We start from the raw sequence: 25,002 nt of genomic DNA on the forward strand, positions 1-25,002 counted from the left end.
CATGGCCTCTCTAGGTGCCCTGCTCGCCCTGAACATCCACGTGCTCACCTACCCGAAGCTCTCTGATGCCTATGCTTGTGGGTTTTTAGGGAGGCTGAATTACAAAGTCATGATTGGTTAGATCTTTGATCTCTGGCGATTGATTCAACCTCCAGCCCCTCTCCTCTTCCCTGAGGTCAGGGGTGGAAGGTGAGACTACAAGTTCCAACCCTCTAATCACAAGGTTCGGTCTCCGGACAACCAGCCTACCTTTTTAGACGGGATTCAAAAGTCATCTCACTAACATGACAAATGACACCTTTGTTGCCCTGATCACTTTGGAAATTCCAAGAGTTTGGGAACCCTGTGTCAGAAGCAAGGCCGAAGACCAAATATTTATTTCTTACTGTAAATCACAATGTCGCGGTGCCTAACTATACAATCTCACACATGTCCATGTTGTATAGGGTGAGTTCTGTTGCAAGAAACAGAATACTGTGCCCAAAGTGACTTATACAGCGAGGTCATCGACTATCTCATGTTGCAAGAGGTCCGGAGGTGGGGCAGTTTGAATGGGATGGTGGGGGTCAGCATCGTGGCATCTTGTCTCTGCCATCGTCAGCATGTTAGCCAGGTAAAAGGCAAAACTTGTCTTTTCGTGGTCCCAAGATGCTGCTGTAGCACTTGGCATAACAACTTTGTATAACCTGCTTTACACGCAGGCAGGGAAGTTTTTCCTTATTTGTCTTCTAAAAGAATTTTTTTTTCTTTTTTTTAATCAGGGAGAAAGGCCTTTTCTGGAAGATATTAGCTAACTCCCTGACTCTGGTCTCACTGGCCAAAACTCAGACATTTGCCCTGCCCTGGGTTCCTGGGAGGTTAAATCTATCGTGTGTTTTCCATCTCTGTAGTTGTGTTCTGGGGGTACTCAGGCAGCTAGGAAGAAATGTGGGGAGGGAGGTGTCTGTTGGGTGGGCAACCAGTTGTGAGTTCCATAGTCTTCTGTCTGCGATTTGATTGATGCACAAATAGCTTCAGTTCATTCTTAGACACATAGAGGCTTGAGTATATTCAGTTTGTTATAATAGCAGTGAAATTTCATTATTAGAAAATTTGCCCAAATATTGTGTTTTTTTAAACTTTAAAACCCTTCTCAGTCTACTCATGGTGCTAGTTTTGCATTTTGGAGTGATATGCAACCACATCACTCCCCCTTCAATATGGTACCTCTTCCGGATTTAAGGATACGTTTCATATTCTAATTTACATTGTCCTAAAGTCCAGAATATTGTTAAGCATCCTAGTGAGACTTGATTTTCAGATCCTTTAATATTTTTAGTCTGATGTAGAAAGCATTATTAGCTTATCTTAAAATGGGCTGTCTGAACAGGTATGAACCTTGAATAACTGCATAGCACAGCTTATAATACATGCTTCAAAAGTAACAGTTGATTTCCCCTTCTCCTCTCCTGGTGCTGCTAGTGGCTGTTTTTTTTTTTTTTTTCCTTTTAACACCATAGTAACAGTCATTTCCTATAATCTAGATTTCTATCTATTAACATGACCTGAGATGATCATGGAGGCTCTAATGCATTCACATTGTTCTTGCTCATATTGAGGGCAGAGATGGACTGAGACTCCAAGGTCATTTAAAACATTTGGTTTGTGCTCCTGAAAGATTAAATAGAAATCTGCTGTGAAGATGACATGAGGAGGGTACCGTGGTTTGACTGATACTGTGACCTTTGGATATTTACCTAGGGTGTCACAAAATCCCATTCAAATGACGAGAAGAATTTACCTTGGTGAAAAGACAAATACTCAGAATTCACTTTCAGCCAGGTTTCCCAGAAGAATCAGCAAGGACAACCTGTGCTTACCTGAGAATCTCTAAAAATACCCAGAAGTTGCTTTGAGCTCTGGGTGCGGAGTCCTGCTCAGCTTAAATCGCAGCTCTACCCTTTGTTAGCTTTGTGGTCTGGAGAAGTTATTTAAAACCTCTGTGAGCTCAATTCCATCATCATTAGAAGGGATAATCATAGTGCATACTCACAGGGTTGTTGTGAGGATTCCTGGAGTTAATAACACACAGAAACCATTTCGAAAAGGGCCTGGCGTATGGCCAGCACCCAGGGAATGTTTCTCGTCTTGCTCCTGGCAACTGTGGTTTTAACTGACCTTCTCAACACCTCCCGGGTCTGTTCCCTTTTTTCCTTTTCCACTGTTACTTAGTTCTGGCTCCTGTGACTACCACCGTCTATTCTCTGGACTTGCCGCTCTTCTTTCTTTTCAGGGACCCAAAAGGATAAATATAATCATGTCAGTCCCATGCTTTAAGCCCCTCACTGGCTTTCTGTTGCCTTTCGGTTAAGGTCCGGCTCCTTCAGCTAGCCTGCAGGGCCTTCCAGCTCCTGGTCCGAGAGGCTCTCTGCCGCCTCATCTCTTGCTCCTCCCTGCTTAGGTAGTGCTCGCTATTCCAATTGCGCTCAACTGCTTACAGTGCTCAAAGTGTGTGCCTCCCTTTCTTTGTTCTCCTCTGGCAAGGATAACTCCTGGACATAAAGCTGTTGTTCTCCAGGAAGCCGTCCCTCCCCGATTGAATTAGGAGGCATCCTGTGAATTTCTGGGGTCGTTTCTGGTTTACCTTTATATTAAGAGCCCAGTCCAGTGCCTGGCATATATGAGGCTCAGTAATTTCATGTTGAATTAAAGAAGGCATTAGTTTAGGAATGTCTGTACTTGTTACCTGTGAGTATCTCACCATATCTGTTTTTCATGATCTACAAAGAGCTTGTAAAAATACAAGGGGTTTCTTATAATGTTTAAAAATTTTTATTTAATAATTTTTATTTATTAACTTTACAACTTTGTTCCTCTTTTCATACTTTAAACTGTAAATGTATGATGTGATTTTGTGTGGTTACTGTATTTCTGGGTTGCCTTTATTTTTGAGGCGTGTTTAAAACCACATGCCCTATCGGCGTTGTGGTTGCTCTCTTTCTTGAGCCAAGTGAAACAATAGTAGAAAATGAATGACAATTGGTAACATCTGAATCTTAAATCAGGTTTGATGCTATAAGTGCTGAGCTGTTGAACTGGATCTTGAAATCAAAGACTGCCATTCAAGCCACAGAGATAAAAGAGTATAAGAAGATGCAAGAAACGTCAGAAATGAAAAAGAAGTTGAAGGTAAAAGATAAAACAAAAATATAGCAGTGAATAAAATATTTCATCAGAATGGATCTGCTGTTGGCATAAAGATGTGATGGGATCCAAAAATTTTCCTGTAAAATAAATGTAGCCATAAGGTAGCTTTTAGAACTCTCTATTACATTTTGAATCTGTTCAAGCTAGCTGACATCAATTCCCTTTTTTCTACCTTCTTTAACCACTGAGATGTGCAGGAAGGGACACTTGCTAAGATGGTCCAGTTGTTACAACTCTTTTAGCTTGATTAGATCTATCGTAGTCTGACACCTAATATATGAATTTATGCTGAAGATGTTTTGGCTTCTGAATACAACAAGCAATTTCGAATCTCCAGATTTCTTCTATATACATTCTTTTTAGATAAGAGATGTATTTTAAAAAACAGCTATAAAATGTATGGGATCTTAGCTGTGCTACTTTATACTGCGTGTGTAGTACTGTAAATTGAAGCAGGAGGTTGTAGTGATTTATGTTGTTGGTGTTCATGAAGTCTCTGTGCATCTTTGCATGAATTATTTGGGCACTTTGAGCAGGTCTATATTGCCATCTCCATCACCAGTGGAGTTTGTAAAGAGTTTCAGTTCAGTTCAGTTGCTCAGTCATGTCTAACTCTTTGTTACCCCATGGACTGCAGCGTGCCAGGCTTCCCTGTCCATCACCAACTCCTGGAGCTTACTCAAACTCATGTCCATCGAGTCAGTGATGCCATCTAACCATCTCATCCTCTGTCATCCCCTTCTCCTCCTGCTTTCAATCTTTCCCAGCATCAGGGTCTTTTCCAGTGAGTCAGCTCTTCACATCAGGTGGCCAAGGTATTAGAGCTTCAGCTTCAGCATCAGTCCTTCCAATGAATATTCAGGGTTGATTTCCTTTAGGATTGACTGATTTGATTTTCTTGCAGTCCGAGAGACTCTCAAGAGTCTTCTCCAACACCACAGTTCAAAAGCACCAATTCTTCCGCACTCAGCTTTTTTTATGGTCCAACTCACATCCATACACAACTACTAGAAAAACCATAGCTTTGACTAGACAGACCTTTGTTGGAAAAGAGTTTGGAGAACATTTGGAAATGTGAGTTAGAAAGTAGTAGGTACTGTGGGAATTGAGAGGAGGCCAGGATTGCAGCTGTCTCTATCTACTGGTGAAGGCTTGGAGCTGGGCTCAAGGGCAAACCTGGCAGGCAGTGCCCTTGAGCAGAGGCTCAGAGTGGGGCAATCATGCTGCAATGCTTGGAACAGAGAATTTGTTTTGTTTTGTGCTAGATGTGTGTGTAAAAGTGGTAGAGAATTAAGGCTAGAGAGGTGGTTTGGGGTTAGACCTGACTTTGAATGTTTGTGTGAGAAGTTGAGACTGATTTTTGCTTTATCATTTCCACTGTGACTGTTCTTAGCTAGAGGTCACCACTGACGATTGCTTTCAAAAGGATAGGTTTCCGTTTTCCTCAGATCTCCCTTCTCTGCAGCATTTGCCACTGTTGACCTTCCCTTCTCAAATTCTCAGTGGTCAGTCTAAGACATCAGTCTGATCATGCAGCTCCAGTGCTTGCAATTAATTGATGACTTCCCTTTGCTGTGGGGAGATGATGTAAATGATGCCAGGCCCCAGCATACAAGGCCTCCCAGGCCTGTGTCTTCTCTACCCCTCAGCACAGCCTCTGCAGCTCTCATTCACTCCTCAGAGCTCCAGCCCTCCTGACTCCTGTGTTTTTCTCAATCCTTTGCCTTCTCCATGTGTTGTTTTCCGGGCTCCAAATGGCCATTTAGTAAGCCTTTATGCTTTGTGGCTGAAATGCCCTCTATTTCAGAAAGCTTCCATTAGCCGCGATAGGCAGATTCCATATTGCTTTGACCATACCTCTGTGAAAACCCTTATTGCACTTACATCATTGTTTATATGTCTACTGCCAGTGCTTAGAAAGTGAGGGTGATTTTCCACTGAAGCATGTGTTTTCAGCACTCTGTAAAGTTCTAGGCTTGTGGAAGGAGAGAATGATGACTGTGGACAGTGGGGACGTGGAAGCACCATTATCAGAGCCCTCTGCACAGGGGATCAAGAGAGCCAGATGGGAGAGCTGTGTTCCATGATTTCATGTGCTTCTGAAAGACCAATAGAGGCTATTAATCAAAGGCAGTAAACTGGCAGAGAACTTGGAAGTTATAGTGATCTTTATGGAACAAGTCCCATAAAATATTGATAAGTTCTGTCCTGTGATCTAGACACAATTTTACTTACAGAAATTGTTATTGTAATATTTGAGAGGAAAAAAATAACAATTGTGGAAGGGATAGGCTACCCACTCCAGTGTTCTTGGGCTTCCCTTGTGGCTCAGCTGGAAAAGAATCCACCTGCAATGTGGGAGACCTGGGTTCGATCCCTGGGTTGGGAAGATCCCCTGGAGAAGGGAAAGGTTACCCACTCCAGTATTCTGGCCTAGAGAATTCTGTGGACTGTATAGTCCCTGGGGTCGCAGAGAGTCGGACACCATGTGTATGTAAGGCGTGATTGCAGTTCTTATGTTTTTCCTTTATAAGTTTCCTTATTTTGTTGTTTTAGACAAATAGTGTCAGTGGGATGGGAAATATGTAAAATAAAGAAAATTTAACCATTGCTAATTTTTCTTGCAAATTTGGGAAATATCAGCTAGTTTTGTTTTAATGAAGGAATAACTTGTTCTGATGCAATATCTGAGTGGAGAATCCTTTGTTCAATCTACCACTGCCATAAAAAGTAGGAGAACAAAGATAATTATCAATTGGAGAAATTTCTAATATTGACTGTGTACACAAAAATTTGAGTGTGTGTGTGTCTGTGTGTGTGTGTCCATGATCTTGCTCAGCCTTTTCTTACTGATTCTGGAAGATTTTGTGTTCTTCTGTCTCTGAGATATAGGGACATAGAGAATATCAAACCATAGAGACATAAATATGAAAATTAGCAGCCATTTTTCAAATATAAAGAATATAATTCTTTAGTTTGGTCCTGAAACATATTGTCAGTGTCTAAAAATTATGTGTGAATTATGTTTGTGGTTAAAATTTGCATTATACCCTATGCTTAATATGAAACCAACAAATGATATTGAGACTCAAATTATTTCTTTCTTAAATCTTAAATAATTTATGTTTGGTAATCTCTGTCTTCATAGCACATTCATTTGACTCAAACTTATTTTTACTGAGTTCATATATGTGACTAGATATCCTGGATCTAAAATACTAATTTTAATTATTTCCTCTGATAGAATCTCATAACTGTAGTGTACAACTTTTTCTCTTATAAAAGAAATGAAGGTTTTATACTGTTTGTTTGAATTTACCTTTTGACATTTAATAACCTCTGCCCTCTGGAGGGCAGCCTGAAATGGCATAGTTTTATCTTGTAGTATTTTCTTAGGTAAACTTTGTAACACCTAAAGAGAATGTGGAAGGGCCATAAAATATAAAAATGTCAAGAAGCATCAGCATTATACTAGAAGAAAGTTTGAACTATTCTTATATTTGGAACTTTATTTTCAGGGATTAGAAAAAGAACAGATGGAAATAAAACCCCGACTGGATGAATTACACCAAACTGGACAAATCCTTTTGGAGCAAATGGGAAAAGGTGAGAACTTTGCTTTTCAAAAAATATTTTCTTAGATGGTGACATTGAATGCTGTTTCAGTTCAGTCACTCAGTCATGTCTGACTCTTTGCTACTCCATGGACTGCAGCATGCCAGGCCTCCCTGTCCATCACCAACTCCCAGAGATTACTCAAACTCATGTCCATCGAGTCAGTGATGTCGTCCAACCATCTCATCCTCTGTCGTCCCCTTCTCCTCCCGCCTTCAATCTTCCCCGGCATCAGGGTCCATTCTACTGAGTCAGTTCTTCTCATCAGGTGGCCAGAGGATTGGAGTTTCAGCTTCAGCATCAGTCCTTCCAGTGAATATTCAGGACTGATTTCCTTGAGGATGGACTGGTTGGATCTCCTTGCAGTCCAAGGAATTCTCAAGAGTCTTCTCCAATACCACAGTTCAAAAGCATCAATTCATCGGTGCTCAGCTTTCTTTATAGTCCAACTCTCACATCCATACATGACTACTGGAAAAACCATTGCTTTGACTAGACAGACCTTTGTTGGCAAAATAATGCTATTTACCGTTTAACAAATAAAATATTTACTTGTAAGACTCTAGCCCTCTTTTTGCTAGAAAAATGGTTTTTCATAAAAATTTCTAGGCAGCAGAATCATTTTAGAAATGAAAATTTATGCTGAAGCTGATTATATAAAACAGATAATAGCAAAGTTGTTCTGCTTTTATATGGATCAGTTCAGTTCAGTTCAGTTCAATCACTCAGTTGTGTCTGACTCTTTGCGACCCCATGGACTGCAGCACGCCAGGCCTCCCTGTCCATCACCAACTCCCGGAGTTTATTCAAATTCATGTCCATTGAGTCAGTGATCAACATCTCATCCTCTGTCATTCCCTTCTCCTTTCTCCTTCAATGTTTCCCAGCATCAGGGTCTTTTCAAATGAGTCAGCTCTTCCCATCATGTGGCCAAAGTATTGGAGTTTCAGCTTCAGCATCAGTCCTTCCAATGAATATTCAGGACTGATTTCCTTTAGGATTTATATGGATATTTATATGGATAAGAGAACCCAAATAAAACTCTCATGATTTAGCAGGAGTTAAAATCCAGTTGTGTGGGAGATTTTAAAATCTCATCCTTGGGGTTACATGTTGGAGGGAGGCAGTAAAAGAAAATGTTATGTTGGCGGTATCAGGGATGCGAAGTTATATTAGGGTAAATTCATTGAGATTATTTGATTTTTGATAGCTTTCAGTGCATTATGTTGATTTAGTACAGGTATTTCATTATAGTTAAATTTGACAAGGTGTTACTTGTACTTGAAATTTTTACCTACATTAAAGAACTTGTTTTTCCCCATAGACCCAGTGGCTCTGGAGAATGTAAAGATTAATATTTCTGCCAAACAGTTTTGTATATGATTCTTTTTGGGTCTTACTTTGAAAGACTCTTCTTATAAACCCTATTCTTTATTCCAACAATAAGTGATTTGGAAGTCTGTTACAATTCTCCTTGATAAAATCCAGAGATGCTCCAAGCCAAGTTATGAGTATTAGTACTTCAACAATGTAGTTTTCAACCTTTTTATTTTTTGACTTCTTACTATAGAAAATGGAAATATACACAAAGCAGATAGAATAGTACAGTGAACCTCCGGTATCAATTATCCCTTCAGTAATTAATGATAGTCTACCATTCTCGAATTATCTATACTTCTACTCCTCATCCACTTAATCATTATTACTATTTTCACATTTTTATAGTTACATTGAAATATATGAAACTGTGTTGTTTTGACAAACCTACACACACTTATGAATATATAGACTATTTCCACCCTTCCAGAAAGATACCTGGTGTCTGTAATGGATCAATCAATTGCTTCCATCTCAGAAAACCACATTTTAAAACACTGTAGATTGTTTTTCCCTCTGCCTTTTGAAAAATATGTCAATTTATTTTGTATATGTACTGAGGTCACATACACAGACAAAGACATGTATGTGTCCAGTATATATACATTTATTTATTAATTATGCAAATGTACCACTGTCATAAATTATTAATACAGCTTAATTTCTTTCTTTCCTTCTCCCTCCCTCATTCCTTCTGTCTCTCTTTCCCTTCCTGTCTCTCTACTTCCCCTTCCTTCCATGTAGAATAGTATTTTCATTCACAGTCCACCGTAAGTGTCTTATTACTGGGTGTGGGCACCCCACTTGAAGATTACACTTTTAAGTATTTACTTGAAGGGACCTAGAGACAGAGAATGTAATTTCCTTTTAAGATACTTCAATAATTACAATAAATTGTGTGTTAAGTTCATGTTAGTTAACAATCATAGTTTCTTCACTTCTACATCAACATTTGAGCTTGGAAACCAGACTTTATCTGGGTGATGAGGGGGTAATTTCATTAGTCTGTGAACTGAATTAACTTCTTGTCTGTCTCAGGTTTTGGTGGGTATGGCAGATATAGAGTTCAGAGACTCATAGGAAGAATACATAGGGAGGGAGGTGGTGAGAGGTGATATGTTAAAGCAAGAATAACACTGAATTGGGGAATGAATGGGAGACCTTGGTGTCTCCTGTCTTTTCCTAGTTTTGTGTCATTGGGCAAATCAAGTAACTTTTTTGTTACTTTGCTCCTTTGTCTAGAAAGTGAAGAAGTTTTGATAGGTGATTACACCTTTTGCTTGATAAAATCTTACTGTGAATAGGCATTTTCTATAATATATACTCTGAAAACTGAGTTCATGTGGAAGTGCTATTTGCGAAAGATCAAGTACAAATATCAGGGAATATATGATATTTTATAAAGGGGTGAATTTTGTGACCTCATGTATACTTGTTTAATTTTATAGTGAACCTTTGATATTTTGCGTTACCTTTTTTTTTTTTTTTTTTTGAGCTTTGGTAGGAGTGGAAATTCATTCATTCCCTACAGGGCCCCAATTCTGTTTATTTTAAAAAACATCTGTCGTTAAAATTTTTTAAGATGGGATGTGAAGCTTAGAAATGGGGACATCGATCAGAAAAGAGTCTATATATTCTGGGTTTAATTTTCCCTTTTTTGGGGAGTGTGTGCCTTTTGTTAGTGAGAGAATAAAAGTGATTTAAAAATTTCCCACTGTCATTCCATTTTATCCATTATTCTAATTTTATGGTTGTTGCATTTTCCTTCTTAACATGTCGTTAGTGCTGTTAATCCTCCTGCTGTTTTAAAACCAGAAATGTTGAACAGAGATGAAAGAACAACTGGGTGATCCTCCCTGCCCTTCCTCCTCCTCAATACATTTGAAATAAATCCTAGACCTTGGATAATTAATGTAGAAGTTTTTTTAACTTTACCCAGAGTAAATTTACCCAGAGTCTGCCTATGTAAGGATGCAGATACATGATTCAGTTCAGTTAGAAAAACACATCAAATTCTTCAGTAGACAGATGTTCAAATAATGGCATCACTGGTTTTCTCAAACTAGTTTCATCAAAACATTCCAGTACAGTGCAGTCTGATAGGACCTTTCTACCTAACACGCGTGAATTACGTTTTGTGACATCTCTTGTAGCGCAAAAATGTTTTTAAAAAGTGAAATAATTTGTTTTGTTTGACTTTCACAACTGCCATACCAAACCTGGTTTTCTTGGTTTTTCTTGGTTTTCTTATTTTATTCCAAAAGATTGTTAATTACTATAACAGAAAAGTGGGTCACTTGGATGATGTGGCTTTAAGAACTGACTCCTAATTGGCAAAGTCCTTGTGGCTCAGATGGTAAAGAGTCTGCCTGCAATATGGGAGAGCCGGGTTTGACCCCTGGGTTGGGAAGATCCCCTGGAGAAGGAAATGGCAACCCACTCCAGTATTCTTGTCTGGAGAATTCCATGGACAGAGGAGCCTGGTGAGCTATAGTTCATGGGGTTGCAAAGAGTCAGACCTGACTGAGTGACTAACACACATAAGCCTAAGGAATTTGATAATGATGAAGTGTTTTGCAAACATTTCCCTAGATTTTAATAGTGATAGATTGAAAAGCTAAAGTCAAGTGAGAGTAAGTAGCCAGAATATGTTATATTTTATCCCTTCTGGAAAATTGATACAATGATGGGATATTGATTTTGGCTTTAGGTCAATCATCTAAGAGTTGGATGTTCTATAGAAATAGAAAAGCTATTACTCTGGACCTCTAGGAGCAAAACAATTGTTTTAAAAGACAGTGTATGGTTTTCCTTTTTAAAGATGTAAACTGCACTTTATTTATTACTTTGATACTTGTCCAAACTATAATAGTATCAATCTTAGAGGAGGGAGATTTAAATTTCGAGAACTGGTTTGAAAGGGCAAAGTGGATGGATGGTGAAATATCGTCAGTGAATAAAAAAAATATTTGAAGATTTTCCAGAATTGCCTAGAACCTAAAATAACTATCTCTTACCTATTTTCTGGATTTGTGGTGACAATTTTCCATCTCAGGAATTTTATTTGCCAGCTTAATTTCCTTTCTTGTTTATCATAAATTACCCTGACATGTAAATTTGAAGTGGCTGATGTTATTTCTTTGTCCACTTAAAATAGAAATGGCCAGGCAGAAGCACAGGCTAGATTTCCATTGCTCAGGTAGTTGTCAGAAAAAACTATTTTTTTTTTTTTTTAGTAATTTATTTAGTTTATGACCTGAATTAATAGGGATAATTGAACTTGAACTGTGGTATGAATGTTTTGTCTAGGTGTGATATTGTATTACTTGTGTAATGATGGACAGTTTACTTCAGCAATTGACATGGGTGATATATGCACATTATGTAATGTCACATTTGCATTTTTAATTTTCAGTGGATGTGGTGTGTTACAAAAATTTTCAAAATTGCATCATCTCTGGATCCTAAGTGATCTTTTGTCTTACATGCCATTTTTCCCCCATAGAGCTCTCATTACCCTGGATTTTGATGGCATATATTTACAAAGTTTTTGGCCCTCCTGCTTAAATAATAAAGATGTTAAGCCCATCTTTTCAACATGCATGCCCTCCTCAGGAGATAACATTTTTTTTTTGCAGATTTCCCATAATTTTTCATAGTAATTTTATGACTTGATGGTATTTTATATTAAGGGAAAGACTATGATAAAGTCTGTTATATATAACTCTTATTTTTATGAACATTCTCTACCTCTCAAAAATATGAGACAAACAAAATTATAAGATGTCAACAATAAACATAATGGTGGTTTTTTTTTCTTTCTTATATGTTTCTGAAGTAGATAATCTTAACACTGCATTGATATTTTGGCATTTCCTGGTCTATGTGTAACATTCCAATAGGCTTGCTAATGCTTCTTGCTGAATCCTGCCTGCTGGCTTCCTATTCCTGCACTCACCAGGTTGCTCCCAGCACTCGGGACTCTTGACATTTGTTTTGCAATTCCTATGACATGTGGGTTTGGTCACCAAAGTCTCAATCTTTCTCCTCGTTTTTCTCCCTTTTTCCTGGTGACAGAGGGCCTACCTTCTGATGTCACAGCCCCAGACAAATCCAAACACTTCATTTTATTTCTCAGACTCAGACTAGAAACTAATAGAGCAGTAGGTTGCTAAGGACAGAAACACATACCTATAGAGAAGGCAGTGGCTGACACTCCACTGTTAGCTTTTTGTGATGGTCACCCCACTCCTGAACTGCTATTACAAGCTCCCCCTCTCCTGTTTTATCAGGGAATTAAGCATAATTATTTTTGAGAGCATCATTTTAATTTTTGTTGTGTAAAAAGGAACTTAAGAGAGTGATCAGTAAACATGATACTGCCTCATTATTTTCAATATGTTATAATGTTTACAGCAAATTGAAAACTAATTTTGTAATAATATCTAAAGTATCTGCTTATTTTTTATGTCTATGTAGAAGGTCTGCCTACTGAAGAAGTAAAAAATATTTTAGAGAAGGTATTATCTGAATGGAAGAATATATCACAGCGTTTGGAAGATCAGGCGAGAAAAATACAGCTGCAGGAAGATATTAATGCTTATTTCAAGCACCTTGATGAGCTTGAAAAGACCGTAAAGACAAAAGAAGACTGGGTAAAACACACTGCCTCTTCAGAATCTCCCCAGGAGTCCGTGCCAAGCTTGAAGGACTCCTATCAGGTAAAGACACAGCACATGAAAGGACTCTGTGTCCAGTTCTGTATTTAAAGAAGATGCTCGCTATTATAAGGAATCAAGAAAAATAGTACTGAAGAACAGAAACACAGGGAATGGACTTGTGAACACAAGGAGGGTAGGAAAGGGCTGGGTGAATTGAGATAGTAGCACTGACGTATATACACTGCTGTGTGTAAAATAGCTCGTTCCCTGGCGGCTCAGTTGGTAAAGAATCTGCCCGCAATGCGGGAGACCTGGGTTCAATCCCTGGGTCGGGAAGATCCCCTGCAAGAGGGAATGGCAACTGACCCCAGTATTCTTGCCTGGAGAATCCCTATGACAGAGAAACCTGGCAGGCTGTCATCCATAGTGTCGGACACAAAGAGTCGGACCCAACTGATCAACTAGCAGTTTCACAATAGCTACCTGAGTATAGAACAGGAAGCCCAGCTGGGTGCTCTGAGATGACCAAGAGGGATGGGGTGGGGTGAGTTGGAGAGAGGCTCACAGGGAGGGAACACATGTATACGTTTAAAAAAAAGCAGAAGATGCTCCTTGTATCCCATGCTTTCGGTGAGCTCTGCTCTGATTGATTTTCTGTGGGGATGTTCATCTTCAGCGAGTTGTGTGATCACGTTTTCTCTTCGTAGCGGGAGCTGGCAAACCTGCGTAGCCTCCACCCCAGAATTGAAATGCTGCGTGCAAGCTGCTCAGCCTTGAAGTCTCGGCCTTTCGCCCCAGACTTTGTCCAGCAGGATTTCGAGAGCTTGGTGGGCCGCTACCAAGCCGTGCAGCAGGGTTTAGAAGAGCGCCACCAACAGCTCCAGAACGGTAAACCCACTCTCTTGAATTTTTCTCTTAGATGATTCCACCATCTTGCTTTCTCAGTTTGACTTAACTTAAAAATTACTTCCAATATTTAAACCTGGAGAAGGAAATGGCAACCCACTCCAATATTCTTGCCTGGGAAATCCCATAGACAGAGGAACCTGGCAGGCTATAGTCCATGGGGTCGCAAAGAGTTGGATGTGACTAAAAAGACAGCATAGCATGTGTTTAGACCTTTAGTACACTTGCTTGTTTTACACCAGCCTCCCTGTATTTTCCTCTGGGCCTGCCACTGTTCCACTTCTTAAAGTATATTCAGACTATTTCCTGGATTTACACTTGTTTGTAAAAATGCAGACATCTTTCACATGCTATTCAGACTGTGTTAATGGGATATAATGATTTTTAAAGAGGTTTTTTTTTTTTTTAGGGTGTTGTTTCTCCCTTTCACTGAAGGAGGCCAGCTGATATCATTACTAACAGGGCTAAAAGGAATGATCGCTTGCTTCTGTTTGCTCCAAATGGCTAAAGTTTTAGCAGTGCCATCTCTTCTTTTCAAAGAAATAGTGTTCCTCTTTCAATGTTGGAAACATTTTGAAGAATTTTTACATTTGGATTAAGACTGGTCTGGGAAAGTTAATTCCTATAGATCTTTAAAACTCATTCCTCATATATTATTTTCTCCTTGGCTTTGAAGTCAGAAATTGCGTTGCATTATGTAATACTATGGGGAAGGCATGCTAAAAAGCTACACATTTAACCATACCCTTCCTTGAGGCAACTGTAGGTTATGTAATGGCGTATAAGACTCTATGGTGAGCAATTTGTCATGTTTCCTTTATTTTGGAAAGGCATTTGGACACCATACTTCTGTTGACTGAACTCAGTTAATCTAGACCGTGAAGGGTTTGAGAGGACCTCCTTTTCAATTTGCCGTTATGAAATCGGCTTTCATTTTTGACAAGAGCAGTTTAAATGTTTATTCTTTCCTTTAAAACAATTGGTAAATTTATTTATTTTTGTTTTTGATTGTGGTAACATATACATAACATAAAACTTACCATTTTAGCCATTTTAAAGTGTAGAGTCCAGGAGTGTAAAATATATTCACATTATCGTGCAACCCAGCCCCAGAACTTTTTCACTTTGTAAAATCGAAACTATATACCCGTTCAGCAGCAGCTCTTCATTTCCTCCTCCCCCCAGCCCCTGGCAGCCACCATTCTACTCTCTGTTTCCCTGAGGTTGACTATTCTAGAAACCTCTCCTAAGTGGAATCAGACGGTTTTTCTTTTTTGTTGACTGGTTCATCTCACTTATCCTCAGAGTTCCTTTGTGTGGGTTGGGTATGTCAGAATTTCCTTCCTTTTTGAGGCTGAATAGTATTCTATTTTATGTAGACTTCATGTTTTGCTTATCTATTCATTAGTAGATGGGCGTTTGGTTAGTTTCCGCCCTTCGGCTATTGTGACTAATACTTCTGGTTTCTTAACTTTTGCTGCTGGTTGGTCTCAGCTCTTTGTGCTTCATAGGAGCTGGCTTCCTCTCCACTCTAGCATTGCTTGTCTGTAAATTTGCCATCAGTGGCTGAAGTACCCATCCCTCCAGCTGGCTGGGGCAGCCATTATTTCCCAGGGTACCTGTGCACCTAGCTGTGGTGTTCTGTACAGCGTCCACCCCTCTGCGGATGGCGGCCTGTCTACACACTTGAATTTAGAGGATGACTGGCTGGAGGGGATCTTGTCTCCTTTTATTCTTTGTGTAGCTACTGGGGCAAAGGAGATTATATGAGACAAAAGGATCATTGTAGTACTATCTTCAGAGAGACATTTCATCATGATGAAGAAAAATGATGGTGGGTTACTTAATATTTCAAGCATCAACATCCGCAGGAATGAAGTCACCACTGTCTGACTCTCAGAAATGCCAGTGGAGTGATTTATTTGATCTCTAAGAGAGACCCTATGTAATTTTAATTATGGAGTTTAATTTCTTGTGTAATAGAATTCACCTATTATATATAAAGATTAACAATATATGTAACAATATTAATTTCCTAACAATAGTTTCTCAAAGTGAGTACTTTTCCATGAACAGAACTGAAGAGCCGACCTGGACGTGCGTATTTGGAAACATTGAAAACACTGACAGATCTGCTAAATGACTCTGAAAATAAGGCCCAGATGTCTTTGAATGTCTTGAATGATCTTGCAAAGGTGGAGAAGGCCCTCCAAGAAAAAAAGGTAATATATAATTTAGGCCTAAGTGGTCTAGGTTCATTTCTAACATATCATATATTTTGAAATGTTTTTTAAAGATGTATTTGTTTTGGTCAAAATTGGTCAAACATTGCTTATATTTCTTATAATTTGAGAGTTAATTACTATAATTTAAGATCTCAGATACAAGGTGGTTATTAAATGTTTTTAATAGAATTTGCTAAGTCACTTCTGTTGTGTCCAACTCTTTGCGACCCCATGGACCATAACCCGCCAGGCTTCTCTGTCCATGGGATTCTCCAGGCAAGAATACTGGAGCTGGTTGCCATTTCCTCCTCTAGGGATCTTCCTGACTCAGAGATCGAGCCTGTGGCTCTTATGTCTCCTACATTGGCAGGTGGGTTCTTTACCAGTAGTGCCACCTGGGAAACCCTCTAATAGAATAAAAGCATATTTCCTCCTTCTATTGTGACTAGCTTAAAATTCTCAACTGGATAAAATGTCTTTAATGAAATGAAGAATATCGATTGTGTTCTTCTTTTTCTGTGTTGAATGAAAATGCTTCTCTGGTCACTTAAAGTATGTGTCTGCACTATTTCATCAGATACAAGTGATCCCCCATTGAGCCTTGCACACCGGGCCCTCATTGGGCCTGTTGTTCTGCTGGTTTTTAGTGTAGAGAATGTTGGGTTGGCCAAAAAGTTTGTTCAGGTGTTCCATAAGATATTACAGGAAAACCCAAATGAACTTTTGGCCAATCCAATATATTGTCTTGAAACCATACACAACTCATATAGGGAAAGCTATGACTTTTTTGATTATCCTTATTGGTTTTTCATGGGACTTCCCTGGTGTTTCAGCGCTAAGGAATCCGCCAGCAATGCAGATGCAACAGATGTGGATTTGATCCCCCAGTCTGGAAGATCCTTTGGAGGAGGGAATGACAGGTCACTCCAGTATTCTTGCCTGGGAAATCCCAAGGCCATAGGGATTCAGTCCATGGGGTCGCAAAGAGTTGGACATGACTGAGGCGACTGGGCACATTCTTTTTTCATGAGTTTTTCACAATTCTTTTTTGATCAAATTCTGTTTAAAAAGTGATTTTGACTGTTTATACATTATTATTGAATACATCTTCACAGATAGATTATTATGTGTATTTTTAATCTTGAAATCTGTTTTCTAGGCTCTTGATGAAATCCTGGTGAATCAAAAACCTGTGTTACATAAACTTGCAGAAGAAACAAAGGCTTTGGAGAAAAATGTTTCTCCAGATACAGAAAAAACATATAAGCAAGAATTTGATGATGTTCAAGGAAAGTGGAACAAACTGAAGGTCAAGGTTTCCAAAGATTTGCATTTGCTTGAAGAAATTACCCCCAAGCTCAGAACTTTTGAGGTAAATCTAAAGGCCACTAGGAGGTTAAGTTTATTACAGACTAAAGTAGTAATTGTCATTAAATATCTATTATTTGAGTAGTTTGCATTCTTTCTGGTCCCATGTTTGTTAATGTACTTAAGATGGGATATATATTTTCAACCAAAGATATACTTTTAATGGTACTGGAAACCACATTTATCTCCTTTTGCCTAGCAAAAAGGCTTGTTGGTAGCAGTAAACTGGACCTTGCAGATAAGAGAAAATTGCTTAAAATTGTCAAAATAATGTTTCAGAGATGAGCTCGCATGAAATATTGGTTGGTGGTTAGATTGCAGTGGTGACTCGGTTAGAGTGGTAGAAGTTGCCTGGATAGTAGCAGATAGCCGAGTTCTTGAAGCTGTTTCCTTAAAATTTCAGGCATTTTTAGACCTTTGAAAAACCTGAACTAGGCTACTAACAACCAGTATCAGATTGGGAAAGCAGGTAATTCGAGGGACATGAAAATTCAGAAAAGTGAAAGTGAAAGCTGACTCTTTGCTACCCCATGGACTATACAGTCCATGGAATTCTCCAGGCCAGAATACTAGAGTGGGTAGCCTGTCCCTTCTCTAGGGGATCTTCACAACCCAGGGATCGAACCCAGGTCTCCCACATTGCAGGCGGATTCTTTGCCAGCTGAGTTGCAAGGGAAACCCAAGAATACTGGAGTGAATAGCCTATCCACTCACCAGGGGATCTTCCTGACCCAGGAATCAAACCGGAGTCTCCTGCATTGCAGGCTGGGTCTTTACCAACTGAGCTATTCAGAAGCAGGATCCTTTGTTCCATCTGAAAATGTTGACAGAGAGTTCCAGAAGAAAGGATAATGTGAGGATGTAAGGAGAAAGTGGTCAAGGTCCATGTCAGACGGGACAGCCAGGATTTAACGTTTCACCTGCAAGGAGGATGAAGAAAGGAAGTGATGAAGTTTCTGAGTCACCTGGTAGAGAAGGTCCAGATGAAGGATGAACTGATTACACTCTCTTTGTAACCCACGAGTGCCTCCTTGCTTCCCTTGTGGCTCAGCTTGTAAAGAATCTGTCTATAATGCAGGAGACCTGGGTTCGATCTCTGGGCCGGGAAGATCCCCTGGAGTAAGGGAAAGGCTACCCACTCCAGTATTCTTGGCTAGAATTCCATGGACCGTATAGTTCATGGGGTCACAAAGAGTCGGACACGACTGAGCGATTTTCACTTTCACTTTCAGTGCCTCCTTACCTTGGCCTTTTGTGGTTTATTTTCTCTACTTACGTATCCAGGGTATACTTCTCATATGGTGCCTGGCACAGAGAAGACACGCAATGATATTTTTCAGTGAATGAAATGAGATTAGTAATATGAGATTTAGATGTGCACATATATATATATATTTAGAGATGTTTTATATATATACATGCTTATATATATGAGGATTTTTATAAAAGTTGTTTCTAAGAAAGTGGAAATACTGAAATGAAGACAAAACTTATGAAAATGATGTTTTAAAAATTAAAATTAAAGCATGTGGTAGAAGCTGGTAGGCTATACAGTCTAGGAAAGGATCCAGGAAGATGAGCAAGAGAGGGGATCACTGAAATATGAGGGAAGCTGTTTGACATAGAAACCAACAGTTCCAAGTCATGACGGGAGAATAAGGATGGCAGGGGTTCTGTGTGTGTATGTGTAGTCGTAGTGGAAGGAGTTAGTTTTCTTGAAGTGTAAGCTGCAGTTCTACACTGAGATCTCGTTCGAGCAAACCATTAATTTTGAAGAGGAGTGTGTTTTTCTGTAGTTTTTTGGCTTAAATTTGTGAGTGGATCCACTTCCCTTTGTGTGTGTGCGTGTGTGTGCGTGCGTGTGCATGTTAGTAACTCAGTAGTGTTAGACTCTTGGCAACCTCATTGCAGCCCTCCAGTCTCCACTGTCCGTGCAGTTCTCCAAGCAAGGATACTAGAGTGGGTAGCCATTCCTTTCTCCAGGAGATCTTCCAGAACCAGGGATTGAACCCAGGTCTCCTGCTTTGCAGGCGAATTCTTTACTGTCTGAGCCAACAGTCTTCAATTGTCATTCTTTCTAACATTAAAAACCACAATTAATCTTATTTGTGATTTAAAATTTTTGTTATGTTCCAAGTATTGGATTATCAGTGGTTCTCAACCATGGGTAAATTTGCCCCCAGAAGGACATTTTTTAATGTTTGGAGACATTTTTTGTTATCACAACTATAGGGAAAGGGTGGATTCTGTTGGCAACTTAGTGGGTAGAGGCCAAGGTTACAGCTGATGCACAGGATAGCTCACACAACAGAAGAATTTCCTGGTCCAGATGTCATCAGGGCCAATGTTGAGCAATGCTGGTTAAAGTATTTCCTATCTTTTCAAAAGATCATTGCTTTATTTTCATAAATTCTGAGATATAATTAGGAAAATTTACGGGTGAAGATTAACCCAAGGGTTAATCTCTTCTGGCTTCGTGATGTGTTATTTTAGGGTTAGCTAAATGGGTGCCAATATTTTAATATGGAATTTAAAGTGAATAAGTATTCCTGTGGAACACAAAAGAGAATTCTGTGGTTGTTACTAATGTAGCAAATCCAGGCCAGTTGGAGCATATGCCAACTTTTCTTTTTCTTAAGTTGTTCAGTCATGTCTGACTCTTTGTGACCCCATGGACTGCAGCCTGCCAGGCTCCTCTATCCATGGAATTCTCCAGGCAAGAATACTGGAGTGAGTAGCTGTTCCTTTCTCCAGGGGATCTTCTCAGCATAGGGATCTAACCCAGGTCTTCTGCATTGCAAGTGGATTCTTTACCATCTGAGCCACCAGGGACGCCCAGCTGGAGCATACGCCAACTTTATTTCCATTAAAAATATCTCACTTCAAGCACATGTGTCTGCATATTTAGATGTTTTGTTTTTTAATTACATTAACAGATTTTAATGTGAATTACAATTTTTAAATTTACTTTTTGTGTCCTAACTATAAGACTGTTGGCGTTGTCTGTATTCCCTAGTCATGCAGCTTCTTTATTGAAATATATATTTCTTCAATTCTAAAGAACATTTTGCTCCTATATTTGCTTTGAATGAATTGCTTGTGACTTAACTACTCACAATTCACTTAGGAAAACTTTTACTTTTTCCCCTGAAGATAATTGCAGTCAATATTCATTTGTAGATTAAAATTGTTTTTTCCTTTTTTAATGACCTGGTGTCTTTTTCTAGGCATTCAAGTTCTATTTTGTCTTTAAGGCATGAAGTACTGTAGGTTTTCGGTTCAGTGCCAATTTATGATGATGTTTCTTAGGAACAAAGTGGTTGACTTGTTTATTTTTCAAATGCATTTTAAACTGTGTAAGAAATACATACATACTGCTCGTTGAAGACATTGAGTAATGGAGACTTACTGAGAATGAGCACTGAGAAGTTCCCTTTCTTTCCCAACGCGCTTCCCTGGGGGCTCAAATGGTAACGAATCTGCCTGCGATGCAGGAGACCCAGGTTCAACCCCTGTGTTGGGAAGATCTCCTGGAGAATGAATTGGCAACCCACTCTAGCACTCTTGTGTGGAGAATTCCTTGGACAGAAAAGCCTGACAGGTTACAGTTCATGGGATTGCAATGAGTTGGACATGAATGAGCAACCAACTGTGACTTTTCTTCCCCAATACCATTTCCGTTCCTGGGAGTAGCTAACAGTAACAGTGATTTTTGCTGGAGATACACATACTCTAAGGAAGTTCATGAATATGACTAATTCTAATCATTTTCCCCCCTTACTAACAGAACCAAGTGATACTGGGACTCCATGAGGGAGTCCATTGATACTCCCAGTATTACTTGTATCCCAGTATCACGTCTTCTTAAATAGATGGTACACAAATGCATGAATATGGATGAGAATATCAATTTTACTACTCAAAATAATAATGCTTTTTATTGACACAGCACATTTAAACTTTGAGAGTATTTTCAAAGCTGTGTACTTAGAATTTCCCTACCATCCTATAATACTTGAAAGGTGATCTTGGTATCTTTTTATGTGCAAATTTTAGTTTTCCGTTATTTGTTGGTAAATAGTGTTTTTCTTATGTGCCTGCCTTTCCCGTATCTACATGGCTGGTTTCTTTTATATAGACAGTGGTGGGGCCTGCATTGTTATTCATAATGTTATGTTCAAATATGTTTGTAAATTCTTTAAATCTATTTTTGCCAAATTATTGATCTCAATTCTTGTTCTTAAGATGTTGCTGGTGCTTTAAAAGAACTCTTACAGAAAGTCCTACCACTCTTTCCAGGAAACAAAATATTTTAAAACATATGAAAAATTTCACTATTGATTTTACTGTCACGACTTTCTTATGAATTATGGGGATTAAATATTATAAAATCTTAAGACACTGCTATCACCAGCAGTAATATCTTTGAGTTCAGGGGCTGCAAGTGTATTTCCTATGGTTTCCTTTACCCTGTTCAAGATCCCCTGTAGCTTGTCATGGGCTTCCCTGGTGGCGCTAGTTGGTAAAGAACCCACCTGCCAATATAGGTGACTTAGAGATGTGGTTTTGATCCCTGGGTCAGGAAGATCCCCTGGAGGAAGGCATGGCACCCCACTCCAGTATTCTTGCCTGGGAAATCCAATGGACAGAGGAGCCTTGTGGCTACAGTCTAATAGAGTCGCACAGGGTTGGACACAGCACCTCCATGTCATGAAACTGTCCTCAAGGCTCACACAAACTCTCATATTTACCAATATTTACCTCCTTCCTCTGAACCTTCTCTTTAGCCCCTTCCTTCTGTTTTCAGACTATTATGTAACCTGTTGCCCTGATAATCCCATTACCGTTTAAATCTGACTCTTGCTTGCAGCTCTTCTCTCTTGGATTCACTGTCTGCACTAATACCAGAGTTGTATTTCTGGAAGGCAGCTGGTTGTTTTTGTCAAAATAATACAAAGTGCTCTCACAAACATCTCGTGTCTCCTGCCTTCTCCTTGCTCTCGAGCCCTGCCTGCATCTTCTCCTGTGAGCTGTCTCGGATGGGGAGACAGTGTGGTTGGTCACAAAGAACACATCAGACAATTGCCCTTTTCCGGAAAAGTCACTTACTTGCCAGGAATTTACAGCCTCCTTTTCTCGGTTCATCCTTAAAGAAGAAACTGCTTCTCCGAGCAGTCTTTGGTCTTATTCACCATTACACTCAGAGCTAATTATTCCTTCCTCCACTACATGTTGTTTATACCTTCACAGTTACCCGATCTCAGGCCACCTTTTATTAAGGCTGAGACCTGTATGTCTGTCCTTCGCCAGGGCGTGAGCTCTTTGAGCATAGAGACCTTGTCTGGCATATAGCAGGCGAGTGGAAGTGAATGTCTCCGCTTTGCAGGGGCCTTGCAGGCATAGTACGCGTTCGTACCTCTCTAGTGAGGTTGGATCTGTTATAAAGTCTAAATGCCTGGGTGTCCTTGGCTGGACACCCATGTAGTCACACCTCTCCATTCAACTGATGGACAAAGACACACACTGAACCCTCTGTGTTCTCACCTGGAGTGTGGAAGGGAACATGCTGGAGCTCTGAAACAAGCAGAACCAGGTTGAGAAATTACTTTGGAACACATTTCAGGGTAGAAACCCAAGGGTAAACATTTTCTAAAAGTAATGTGCCTTGTAACTGATTTAATTCTTTCTAGGTAACACATAACTGATAGAATGATCTCATAGGTTTCTTTTTTTTTCCCTCTTCCTCATTGTGAATGTGTTTTACTTTAATACAGGAAATATTGGTGCTTTTTGGATCTTAAATTTCAGAATGCTATTGGTTTCAGATTAATAAATGCTGTAGCAGTGTTACTGCTGGCCTTCTCTACTAAGTGAGGGAACACTGAGAGTGTTTTGAGGTTAATGAATATAAATCAAAGAAAATAGAAACATACGGCCTTAAGTTACTGTTTTAAAGTTGGTTTCACAACTCTTCTTGCCTGTGTCTTGGGTTAGATATTGGCTATTTAAAAAGCTGTGGACATTCCAGCAGATGGGGGAGGAACAAGATAAAATGCCAAGAATTTCGCTGTAAATAAAATCTTGGGTGGTAGTTGTGTACCTTGGAATCTTACTGTCGTCCATCCAGAGATACCAGGCTTCAGATTTCCTCCATCCCTGGTTCAGGGGCTGGGGGGTGGAGATGGACGTGTAGGCTTAATGGAATTGTTTCTATGACCTCACATTCCTTTTCTGTGACCCAGCAGCAGGTGTTGCTCATCCAAAGTGCTTACAAATCAGTGCTTTTGAGCCATAGTGGTCAGTGCAACATTTTGATCCCTCCAAACTGGAGTATTTGATACTTTGGTTTTAAAAAGTTCCATGTTAGTCATTTTATATTTCATTGAGAATTTATGAGTATAAATACGAATGAGAAATGGTTACCTTCGATTAGTATGTATAGGGTGTTTCTGCCTGTGAAATAATAACATTCATTTTAGAAATTTACTAGGATTTAAACAATTTTTTTTTTGTTGTTGTGCTTTAAAAGAACTGAAGTCCTTCCAATGAAGACAGAACATTAGAAATTGCCCCTTTAGGGCTTCCCTGGAGGCTCAGCTGGTAAAGAATCCGCCTGCAATGAGGGAGAAATTGCCCCTTTAAGTATCTCTGTGTATCTCTATCCCTATATTCATTCTGCAAGTGAACGGAGAAGGTAAAAAAAAATTAAATACACATTAGTGTACATTAGAAACTCATAAAGGCATCAGCTGAGTGATTGTTAAATGGACAGAGAAACACTCTTCATGTGAACTTTTTCACTTTCTTTGTGACCTCTTAGCTATACCGTTCACTTAAAGATGAGCAGATTTCGGTATTTTTTAAAAGCACGGGAAACATCTACTACGAGTGGACTAAGACAATTATTTTTCTTCTAGGGGAAGAGGAGATATTAGAAAGCCTCTCCATCTTTCACATTTAACCTGCCCACAAGTGGCTGTTGTAGTGATCGTAGTGACCTAGTAACCTTTCCCACACCGCACAGCCGCAGGGTAGAGAGGCCTTGAGCAGCTGCTGTTTTCAGGCCCCTTTCTTTTGGGCCTTCTCTCATGTACTTGGGTTCCTTCTGCTGAGCTGAATTCAGCCAGGTCTGGTGAGAAAGATCATAAGCACTTTGAGATCACAGTCACTTTGAGCAGTTATAGGATGGAACTAGCATTGATGTTGACAGCAGTGGGACACTTTACACTGATGCTTATGCAGATATGTCCTCACCCTTGCTGATGGTTCAGTGAAGTGTCTGTTGGGAACAGACACCAGAACCCAAAGTGGTAAGTCTTTTGTGGGCTTAATCTTGGTAATAAGACACTTGATTTTGTGGGTCTGAGTAATAGTATCTACCATTTACTGCAAACCTACTCTGTACCAGAGCCAATCTAAACCATCTCTGTTTTTCAGAATAGTCAGGCAGAGTAGTTGTTATTATTCCTGTTTTATAGGTGAGCTATGGAAGCTCCCAGAAGAGAAACTGAGAAGTTTCTCAAGGTCTCGTGGCTGGTTAGGTGCTGAGCTAGGTATTCAGACCTTGGTCTTTCTTTTCAAAGGTCATGCTGCCTGTCTTAGAACTGAGCGCGGTCAGGATTACCCTGCAGGACTTTTAGTAGTGAAAACAGCTTTTCAGATTC

At 39.5% G+C, this 25,002-nt stretch overlaps 1 protein-coding gene across 7 annotated transcripts in view; it reads left to right on the forward strand.

Moving 5' to 3' along the window:
* Window positions 1-25,002, forward strand: part of UTRN (utrophin) — a 540,243-nt gene that overhangs the window by 150,636 nt on the left and 364,605 nt on the right. For 6 of the 7 annotated variants that reach the window (XM_043888655.1, XM_043888654.1, XM_043888656.1 and 3 more), the window contains 6 exons: window positions 3,045-3,168; window positions 6,705-6,792; window positions 12,658-12,899; window positions 13,547-13,727; window positions 15,822-15,967; window positions 17,130-17,342. In XM_043888655.1, coding sequence (XP_043744590.1) covers window positions 3,045-3,168; window positions 6,705-6,792; window positions 12,658-12,899; window positions 13,547-13,727; window positions 15,822-15,967; window positions 17,130-17,342 — 994 coding nt within the window. Of the gene's footprint in view, window positions 1-3,044; window positions 3,169-6,704; window positions 6,793-12,657; window positions 12,900-13,546; window positions 13,728-15,821; window positions 15,968-17,127; window positions 17,343-25,002 lie in introns of those variants that run through there. The other variant, XM_043888658.1, reaches the window with a different exon arrangement.

The sequence above is a fragment of the Cervus elaphus genome, chromosome 26, assembly GCF_910594005.1.
Source record: "Cervus elaphus chromosome 26, mCerEla1.1, whole genome shotgun sequence".
In the NCBI taxonomy this organism is placed as follows: domain Eukaryota; kingdom Metazoa; phylum Chordata; class Mammalia; order Artiodactyla; family Cervidae; genus Cervus; species Cervus elaphus.